General features: G+C 48.1%; 1 protein-coding gene across 1 annotated transcript; it reads right to left on the reverse strand.

The window, feature by feature from the left end:
- Positions 1-515: 515 nt before the first annotated feature.
- CCNG2 (cyclin G2) lies at positions 516-7,082 on the reverse strand. Its single transcript, XM_005531723.2, has 7 exons — positions 6,680-7,082; positions 5,596-5,733; positions 4,581-4,831; positions 4,363-4,441; positions 4,183-4,281; positions 2,852-3,057; positions 516-2,346 (listed from the first exon to the last, which is right to left on the reverse strand). The coding sequence occupies exons 1-7, from the start codon at positions 6,788-6,790 to the stop codon at positions 2,214-2,216; spliced, it is 1,017 nt and encodes a 338-aa protein (XP_005531780.1). The 5' UTR covers positions 6,791-7,082; the 3' UTR covers positions 516-2,213.
- Between the last annotated feature and the right edge of the window lie 4,076 nt (positions 7,083-11,158).

Raw genomic sequence — 11,158 nt, forward strand, 5'->3', positions numbered from 1 at the left:
GGCACAGGCAGCAGACAGCAGCAGCCTCTGCTCTGCCAGCTCCCAGCCAGGAGCTGGAGCAGGAGCAGCCCCAGCCCCTCAGGGGCTCCCAGAGGTACGTGTGAGTTACCAGCCAAAAGGACACGAGCTCCAACGTGCCTTTGATGAGTTCCTGCAAGTGCTCTGGACTGACAAGATGCAGAGACGTCCCCGAGAGCAGGTTTCACTAGGAAGAACAGCAGCAAGGACAATTCCTGCAGAACCCAAAGGAATCCAGCTGGAATGACCATTAACCCCTAGCAGGATGTGCAAACGTGCCAAGCACAATGCTCACAATAAGCACAGGATACCTCACCCCAGCAGGAGCAAAGCTGAAGTGAGATTCCCATCCAGCACTGTGCAGTCTCCCCTTTTTCTTGCCACAGCTCCTGGGAAAGCTGGAACCCAGCTGTGGGATCATGCACCCTGCAGAGCACAAAAAAAAAAAAAAAAAGGAAGCCAAAAGCTTCAAGGAACCGACTGCCACTCACAGCAGGTAACAAATACAGCACTTGATTTATTTCTGTTCTCAACTGAAACAAGACTCGGTAGGTTCCTTACCCAAGCACTCCTGAAGTGAGCAGAGACTTGCAGCAAGAAGTCTTCAGAGGTACAGTATTTGTATCATACATAGTACACAATAAATTACTATCTACATGCCACAGACCTACAAAAAGTTACATACAATGTAAAAAAATACAGTATTTTCTGCTCTTTTTTTGTTTTAAATTTTTTTTCTGTACATTTTTTTTTTAATTTACATTTTCATATACACTTTTTGTAAACTTTTTTGTGTTTTTAGAAAACTGAAACCACATAACAGTTATGGACTTAGAGCATCACTCTTACCTTTCTAAAGCAACGCTTGCACCTACAAAACAGCTTTTAGCTTGTTTGCTCCTTCATTTCTACTTTGGCACCACCACACCTCACACCGTCACTCTGAGCTACTTTAGTCTGCTTTAGCCATGTCCTCACCAGGGAGAAACACAATTAGACTGGAATTTGTGCTTTGATAACAAAGTTCAGAAGAAAAATCATTACATTAACTACTTCACCATCACATTTACCTGATATTTTACTGCGTAATTTCAACTTCTCCCGCACTAACTGCTTTACATCAGCATGCAAACAAGTCTGATTATGACTCAATCAATAACATGAATATACTGAAAAACAACTACAAGGGTTAAATATTCAAAGGAATGTAGACTTAGCAAGGTTTACCAAGTTAGGAAGTCTAAGCTAATAGCATGGATTGACACGTTAAGATTTGGAACACACCGGAGTATACAAATGTGAATTTCAGTGTAAAAAACATCTGTACTAAAGAAAACATGGAATTACTCCTGGCCACACAATTTATACTATCTCAAAGTGAAAACTATATTGACTAGAAACCTGCTTACCACACATACTCCTGGTGTGAAATAGGGATCCCTGAAGTTTATAAAAGCCAAGCTTCAAAAATTGCTACTTGGAGTATACAACTCAAGACCCTGCTGAAAAGGAAAAGCAGTTTCAGTGTTCGGCCCATTGGAGACTGAATCATTCCAGCCTGGCACTATGTACACACACTGCTCCATGCAACCCACTCAGCAGCCACTTGGATCTAATCCCAGAATACTGAGGAGTGGAGGTGCCCTCGAGAGGGACTGCAGTCCAATCTCCTGCTCAAAGCAGGGTCAACACCGAAATCAAGCCAAGCTTGGGCTTCTGTCACGGTGAATCCTGAGAACATCCCAGGACAGCAACTGCACAGCTCCTCTGTCTTGCTTGACTGACCCCATGGTGCAAATTTCTTCCATTAACCAAGAGCTTCCCGTTTAAACCTCAGGAAGGTTTCTCACTCTCCACGATTCCCAGGCAAGACCATGAAATCAACTCAGGTGTTGAGCTGCTGAGGGTTTTGGACCACCAGGTACAGAACTACATTCATGGCTGTTGACAACAGAACTGTACAGCTTTTTTTTTTTTTACTTTTTTTTTGCTGATCTGGGGACCTGAAAGAATGTTTTTTTTTTTTAATTCCTTAAAATTACAACAACAAAAAAACCAATGCAGGCATTCAAAGCATTGATATACCACAGCAAGTTTTGCCTTAATACAGTATACAGATTACCACCTCATTTATTATTGCCAAAAGACTCTGTGGTGCGTTCAAAACTTCAACCTAATACAATCCCGACTCAGTGCTAAGACCGACAGCTGAGAGTTTGCCACTTGGGTTTAGGTTTGAGGTCAAAGAAGAAGGTGCCTTCCAGATCACTCGGAGGAGAACTGCTAAGGCTTTCTTCCCCGCTGCTCATGTCTTCACAGGAGTCTTCACTAGAAGGAACAGTGGGAAAGGTAATTTTAACAAAGCACAATCCCTTCAAAGTGGCAAAGTACTCCTCAATCCTGGGGTTGCTTGCACACTTTTCTGTTCCTCGTAGCAACATCCCACATCTAAATGCACCTCAAGGCTCCTCAAGCTGAAATCCTAGCAAGGCACAACTTCCCTGATGTCAGCACCACCCTACCGATCGAGAAGCCAGCGTTCCAGACGCCAAACATCAATTCCCTAAGGAGACTGAAAACCTTCGCAACCCTTCCTGCCTTAAACCCAGCAGTGCCTCCCCCCACCCGGCCAGGTACGTCTGAACACCACAATGACATTTCCCCCTTCTTTCCATGTGCTCAAGACATATTCCAAGCCCATCAATATTGTCAGAGCTAGCACTTTTTTCCTTCCCCAAGTAGCAGTGATTAAGCCGTAGCTGTACAGAGTTGCCATGAGCACTACAGGAAAAGGAGAATTCCCAACAAATTAAGCAGCCAAGTGTTAACCAACCTCTCACTCCCATTGAAACATCCACCCTCCGGGATCGTTGGCAACTCGGGAACGCTGTAGTAACTGTTTTGCAGGTTTTGGGCCGTACGCCTCGAAACAATCCAAACTAGTTTTTTGTGATCAGGCTTGCAGCATTCAGGAGAAGAATAATCTGCCAGGCATTTGGAGACCAGTTCCCTCCAATAAAGTAGGTCACTATCACTTATCTGAAAAAAAAAAAACCAAAACAAAAACCCAGAAGTTAGTTAGTCTGTAACACACAAGTTCTAAGGATAACTCATCCCTTCGTTTCACCTTCTTGGAAAAGACCTGGAAAAAACATCTCACTCAAGATAGAATTGAGTCATAACTGTGATACCTTTGTCAAAGTTGCTTTTGAAGGTGAACTACCAACTCCTACACACCTTCCAGACGAGTCCCTGTTTAAGGTGGAGTTCAGGTGACAGTGCCAGTCAGTCCTTGTTATCATTTTCACTATCACTTCCAAAGGGGAAATGAAACAAAGGTTATTCTACTTTAAAATGGAACAAAATTTTTTTTAAAATTCCATTTTCAAGCGGAAGCACAATTTTTTAAGCTACTTGAAAATTGAAGAAAAAAATTTGAACTACCATTTTAAAATAAAATAATATTGTACTTTAAGGAACTACTTCCCTCCCTTAAGAAACTGGGGCTGTTCAGTCTAACTCCAAGAGCAAAAAAACTGCTTCTAGGCCATCAACAGAAGCAGCATGCAGCTCGAGGCTTTGAGTCCTATTTTAGTTCATAGGATATCCTGAGCTGGAAGGGATCCACAAGCATCCAAGCATTATGGAGTTCAACTCCTGGCCCTGCACAGGACAATGCCACCAATTCCACCCTGTGTCCCAGGGCATTGTCCAAATGCTCCTGGAGCTGTGCCAGACTCTGTGTTGTGCCCATTCCCTGGGGAACCTGGTCAGTGCCTGAGCCCCATGTGGGGGAAGAGCCTTTTCCTGACACCCAGCCTAACCCTCCCCTGACACAGCTCCAGTCGTTCCCTCGGGTCTAATTATTCAGGTAAAAAGGAATAACCAGCCCAGCAGTCACAGAACAGACTGGAAGTCTCTCCAGAACACAGAGCCAGAGCTGTAAAAGTTCAGTCAGCTGCCTGCACTGTACACACACTGGGTCAGCAGTTCCTCTGCTTTTATACATTTAAGCTTGTTTTTTAACTGCTTCTTTCAGCCAAACAGAACCTGTAAGGACACATTTAGGGCTGCATTTAAGGAACCCCTAAATGCAACATCACCCATCATTAACAGCGCCAGTCCAAACAACTGGCAAAACAACACCCCCCTGAAAACACTCACCTTTGAATGCTTTTGAACACGCAGAAGGATCTCCAACAGCTCAACAGATTTCAGCGTCTGAACTTCCAGAGTGAGAAGGCACAAGGCCAGGACAGATGGCTAAAAGGACCAGAGAACAACACTCAGCACCACAGCCATCACAACCCTTCTCAGAAGCTACAAAGAGCTGCTCCTACTCACTTTTGCTTTAGAGAAGACTAGACGGCAGTTGCAAGCTTTTAGCTGTGCTTCCAACTTGTCCAGATTCAATACTTCTTTCCTGTGAGGCATCCAAAAGAAGGGTCAGGATCAACAGGCATTCATTCCCTCACCAGGAAGCAAAAACCGAGGAGCTGCCTCCTCTACAGCCAAGGCTGCAATCACATTTCAGAGGGAATTAAAAAGCACCACCAACTCACCTTTCTGAGGTATGACAGAGTACAATAGTATGGTACAAGTGCAAGAAGGTTAAGGCAGTAGTAGCTTTAAATTCAAAGTGCAACTTTTCTGAAATTATCTTTTCCATCCGTTTCAGGTCGGACACAGTGCATTTACATTGGCTGATCCGGATGATCTCGTGAGCAGATGGGATATTGCATTCCTCCTCCACCACACGGGCGGCCAGCTGGATGCAGCAAACTCCAATGCAAGACAAATGCTTCGGTTTCACCTGAAAGCCAGAGCAAGCCCCATGAACACATCATCCCCCCCATCAACACTGTGCTTGAACAGCAGCTGTGCTTGGAATACCCACAGTTCAACAGCCAAAGACTTGCTCATCTCCATAAATCTGGTGTTTAGGTTTTACCCATCACTTCAGCTGGAGCAAACCCCAGCTGGCAGAGCCCACAAGGCTCCTCATGTTGTTCCCCACCACAACACAAATAAATGGCGATGAGAGCTGCAATTCCCTGCTCCTCCAAGCGGCAGTGCTCGCCCACCCTCACTTACAAGCCCACATAAATCCAGTCTGAGCCTGTTCTGGGCAGACCCATCCCTCCACGGCTTGCTCCTGCCTCTGCTCTTCTCTCCCCTCTACCACCTTAACGTTTTGTGCCACTTCAAGGACAGCCAGACCAGAGAACTGATGCAAATTGGTTTTTTTTCTGCTGATCTAATAATGAAGAATTGGTTTAGGTCCAAGCTTCCTGCCTTAAAGCAGCACAAATGTGATAGAAACAACCAGGAAAGGTCCCTAGGCTAAGCTAAGCTTTAGCAGAGTACCCACAAACAACCTCTAACACTTGTTGGTTTGTTTCCCTTAATTCCCCTTTTCTAAGGCACACGGGATGGTCACAGATTTATTAGAGGAAGTAAATCAAGCTGCTACTCGTTTTCAGATGTAAAAGGAAACTTCACTCAACTCCAGGTTCACAAAGGAGACCTCAGAGCTGCTGCTGAATGCACAGAATGAATCAACAGCCACACTTATACCTTCATAAGAGCCAAAAATCTGTCCAGAATGTTGACAGCCAAAACAAACGTTTCAGTTGCAAATCCAAAGAAGTTGGTCAGGCTCCAAAGATCTTCCACCTTGGCATTCCTTTGTCTTGGACACAAAGTGTTTTCGTTCTATGGCAAGACAGGCAAAGTCAGAATTAATCTGTGGCAGCAGCAATCACCACGCCTCACTCCCCAAATCGTCTTTTACTTAGACCAAACAAAAGCATTTTTTTCCTTAAATACTTTATTTCACTTAACTTGAAAAGAAAATAAATTTAGACACTTCGGACTCAAATCACACCCACAATGCAGAGATTACAGCCAGGTCCTGAGCCTCACTGGTGCAACCTCATTTCCTACTCTCCACTTACTTATTTTAAGACACATTTAAGACTTCTTTAAGTTACCAAGTGCAGGCATACACAGTGACTCCTGACCTTAGAAATGACCACACAGTTCTCTGTTTCGCATGTCAATGTTTAAACAACAGCTCTGCTTTCACAACAAACAAGCAGACTTATCTCGGGGATATATTTTTTTTTTTGTTAAATATTAAGGCTCTTCCCAAAGAACTCACAAGCGCCCGAAGGCACCAGAATAAGCCTGGCCCTGAACTCTGTAAGGAACTTTGGTCGTTAACGTGGAGATGTTTATGGTCTACTTACATTCTGCTGCTCAGAACCGAGGGGTTCTGGATTCATTTCCCCAGACCCCGCCAATGAAAAGCCGGTGGTTCCTGTCTTTTTTTCACCTGCCTGACATCCCACCTCCCCTGCAGCGGCAGGAAGCTCCCCTGACAGAAACAATACAGAACCTCTCGCTCCCGTGTTCGTCTAAGCTTAAACAACACCAAACTCCGAAATACTTTGCTTGCCCTGCCGGTAGCAGCGCTTGGATAATGTAACGTTAACACCTACAGACGAAGGCAGAATCAAAACAAAGGGCAAGCGGCCCATACAGGAAAAAGAATTTACTTCTCGCAGCTAACTCACTTCAAATTCCATTAGGCGGAATTTTCAGAATTTCTGAAATTTTAGTTCTGCCCTGAAGAGCCCTCCCCGAGGCCCTCACCCACCTCGGCGGCGCCCTCGATGAGGCTGAGTCCCTTCTCGCGGGGCTGGAACCGCCCCTCTAGCTCCAGATGGAGGTTCAGCTGCTTGAAAAGCCACAGCGCTTCGCTGCTCATCTTCCCTTTCCTTTGCCTCCTTCCCCTCCGCAGCAGGGAAACAAAAGGGGCCCGGCAGGCCGGGGGCGAGGGGACACCGGCCCCCCCCCGCGGCCCTCACCGCTCGGGGAGGGGGAGGCGAGCCCGGCTCCCGTCACCGCGCGGACAGGGGTGGGTTCGGCCGCTGACCCCGCATCCAGGCAGGGCGGCCTGGACCCCCGCGCGGAGTCACGGCACCGTCACAGCACCATCCCCAGCCGCTCCCCCTCCGCCCCGTCCTCGGCCCCGCTGCAAGATGGCGGCGCCGCGTCCCCGCCCACGGCTTCTGTTGTCCCGCGCGGAGCGATCCTCGTCGGTGAGGCGGTGCAAGGCAGTCAAATAGTCCGCCCCTCACCCCCGCGATCCGACGGTGCCCCGACTGGTCCCCGAGGTCCGGACGGGGCGCGGCCGGCTCGCAGAGCTCCAGCTCAGCGGGGAGCGGGGCGGCACCGCGCCGCTGCGGCGGGGCGGCGAGGCCGCGCGGAGGGACACGGCGAAGGACGCATCACGCCTTTAAAGGGACGCCAGCGGCGCCTCATCCGTTTTGAAAAGACCGCCCAAACCCTCCAGCGCTCGGATTGGCCCGCGCTACCCAGCTGCTGACTGGCCGGCGGCGCCGCTCGCCCCGCCCCCTTTCCCGCCCAGCCAGGGGGCGTGTTGTTTACAGGCGGTGATTGGCCGCCGACCGCGGCCGGGTCTGCTCTGATTGGCCAGACGAGTTCTGCCTCCGCCCCGCCCACTGCTCCGGGCCCTGGCAACCATGACGGGCCCGTGCGCGCCCGCCCTGAGGCGATGGCGGAGAGGGGGGACGGAGGTGGTGGACACCCTCAGTCCCACAGCGCTCCTGTGTCCCCACACCTCCCGTCCCACAGCGCTCCTGTGTCCCCACAGCTCCTGTCGCTCGGTGCTCCCGCCGTGTCCCTACACCCTTCCCGTATCCTCAAACCGCCTGTCCCTCGGCGCTCCCGTGTCCCGATATAGGGTAAAGATGAACGCTGACCTGACTGGAGCAGCCTGAGGATGCACAGCCCCCGCGGGGTCAAACTCTCTGTGGGACCCTCCTGATGCTATTCCTTGAGGGTTCCAAACACCCGTCTGGATTTAAAACCCCTCCGTGTCCTCCTTCAGACCAAGAGATTCCTGCGAAGCCCGGTGTTGGCAGTGGTTTTGGGATGTGCATTTCCAAGCTTCCCTTCCCGTGGAATGAATGCAAGGCCCAGTGGGTCAGGAAGGAGGCGGTGGATCAACCCCCTAAGTCAAAGGCTGCATCAGAAGTCTTCTCAGCTTAATGGAGGCCTCAGGACCAGATAAAACAAAATACATCCTTTCTTGGAGGATTTGTGGGGCTGTTCCAATGTGCTCGTGGACAAACACGAAGGGATAAACGTCCCAGGACAAACACAAACTGCAGCGGTCGGATGTGTGTACACACTGGAGACAAAAATCTCGGGAGGGGACTTGTGAGATTAGTGCCTGGTTTGATCTGTTGAGGTTCCACAGCTCCAATAAACAGAAAATGTTTATCAAATGTCACAGGCTGGAAAAGCAAATCCGCCTTCTCCACCGAGCCATCATCAGTGCTGAGCTCTGCCAAGCTCTATTTCGAGGCACAGTCCCTGTCTGCAATGCCAGTGATGACGGCCAACACTTTCCTCAAGTTTATTTTGATGCCAAGGACTCGGAGATGGCCGTAAACACACATGACTTTTCCCCAGGGTATTCCTGACGCGGGCCGGAGCTCCCAGCAGATACACCTGAGTGTCCCTCCTATCCCACAGTGAACGAGCTGGTACGCTGACTGATTTCTGGGGAGGATAAAAGCTGTTTTAGACATGGATCTGCTCCAGTTTGAACAACTGCTGTTAATGGAACCGACTTCCAACCAGCTCTGTGCAGTGACATCATTCAGGTAATGTTTACGGGATGAGTCTCTCAGCTCCAGTCTCTGGTATTCAAATCCTCTCAGTGGTTGCTCCCTTCTTTTCTTCCCCACATTCCGAAGTGTGTCTTGCCATCACAGATCTGGAGTGTGGATGTTGTTCCTCCTCCAGGTGATGTAGGAAAGCACAGAGTGGAACACATGTTCCAGTTTACCTAAAAGAACAAAAAAGGTTCATTTTGTAAGCACAGAGCATGACAGCTCCAAAAGCATCAATCCAGATACCTGCTTGAACACATACATGCTTTTCCCTTTACTAATTTAAACCTAATGGAACACTCCGAAAAATTATCCTTCATATCTTGTGTGGCCTGAGGGGAGGAATCTCTTATCAGAGTGGCTCCTTTCCCAGGTTAGGAGAGAGGGATCCCTGCCCCATCTTTGTTCCTCAGTATTAACTCACTTGTTGAAAACTGCTCAGTAGGATCGAGAAAAAAAGCCAAACAACCAACCCCCAAGGATCCTTAATATAAGTGATGGACTGCAGCTTTGGGATTAAAAACAGAGAAAATTAGTCTGCTCCCTGTGCTGTCTGGACCTGTCAGAACAATGGAGCGTTGTGGGCAAAGGAGGAGTTGCGGTGAGGTCAGCGGACAAAATCTGCTGTTGTTCTCTATTTTTTTTCCCTTATGCAAGGACTAATTTTCTTTCAATGTGGCACTTATTTGGGATTCGGGGAAGTGTGAATGCGGCGGGAGAATGAGAAGCATTTCCAGCATTCTGAGGAAACACAGTTCACCTCTTCTGTAACGTGCTGTGTTTTACAGAGCAGCAATTCCTTCCTGACATTCTTCGGGGGGACCCAAAGATGCACATCCTATTAAAGGGGGATTATTTTAACCAGCCTTGCTAAACCATCTTCCAATACGGCCTGGCAAAACTTGTCCAGGCATGCCCAAAGGCTCGGGAATGGCTCTGGATGGCTAAGAGCTGTGTACTGAACTGGCAGGGGATGACACAGAGGTGTTGATTGGGCCCCGTGGCATGTGGATTTCCACACGGAAATAGGATTACAAACCATGGTGATTAAGGGACACAGAGTAATTAAGGCTCCAGACACAAGCATTGTCTGCCCACTCTGGACGCCCACGGAAGAAAAACAGGGGTCACTTGGAACAACAGCTCCCTTGAACCACTTAGCCAAAGAGCTCCACACGTTTTACAGCTGCTAATTAATCCGAGTGCCCCACTGCTGGCCTATTATTCAGGTATGGAGGACAGCAGCAGCGCTGACACCTGGAAGGCAGAAGTCACAGAGGGGTATTTTTATACAAAATACACATATTAGAAAACACAAATCAAGGCTCCAAATATCAAGGCTCCATGTGTACACACACTGAGAAACAATTTACATATTCTGTTGCTTCAAGACCATGCCTTGGGGATAAAAGCTATCAAAAGCTTTGCTTGGGCTTCCCCTCACCAGGCCCTTCGGGAGGGAATGAGTTTGGAGATGAAATGATTCATAAACCTGTCAGAGTTTAAACCTTGCTCCCCAGACAGCAGCCGCTGAAGGGAAGTGGCATTTGATCCTCCAGTAGCCATGGGAGCAATGTTCCCACTGGTCCAGCTCCTGTCTGCCCAGAGGAGTGTAATTCCACACCTCTCACCTGGTGCTCCTGGAAATGGAGTTCAGCATTCATAGACAAATGAATTTATTCAGAATTATCACCTGCTGCCTGTGAGACCAAAGGAGAGCAGCGCATGCCGATAAGTGTAAATGGAGGTTGGTATGAGGGAAGAGATTCACTGGACAAACCCAGAGAGGAGCAGTGACCGTGCATCTCCCAGAGACCACACCCCGAGTTCCAAACAGCTGCTGGAATAAGCAAGGCAGGGGGCAGAAAAGAGAAACTCAGAGCTTTTGCTTGGGAAACTCAGAGCAGAAAGTATTTTGAGCTGACATGACCCAAACACAAATCAACAGAAACTTAGTAAGTTTAGGACAGAATCTCTGTTTTAATTTAAATAAATCTGCCATGTACTGATAGCACATACTTTGCTTACTGAAAATAAAAGCTGCCTTATGTATACAAGAACCCCTGTACCAGCAGAGCTGCACCACAATCCTGAGACAAGACTCCCAAGATGAGTTTACTAAAAAAGGGAAGTCCAAAAATCTACTGGGAAACAGTTTCTTGCTTAGACAATGTTCTTATTCCCAGTAGCTGGCATAAAACTTGTGAAGCACAGCTAAAAATTAAATGGCATGCAGTGCTAAAACCCCGATTCTTGAAGGAAATTCCAAGTCTTCACTGAGAATTTTCACTGACACAAAAGGATTCTGTTCCAGAAATAACACCAGGGACAGGCCCCTGCCTATTATTTCACGTCTCTGAGCGAGCCCATGTGTACCACGTTGGGAACCACGGAATTCCATGATCCCTGATACTGACAGAGCAGAAGGAAAA

The sequence above is a fragment of the Pseudopodoces humilis genome, chromosome 6 (assembly GCF_049639895.1).
Source record: "Pseudopodoces humilis isolate 2021_Gansu_Grassland_sample_001 chromosome 6, ASM4963989v1, whole genome shotgun sequence".
NCBI classification, from domain to species: Eukaryota; Metazoa; Chordata; class Aves; order Passeriformes; family Paridae; genus Pseudopodoces; species Pseudopodoces humilis.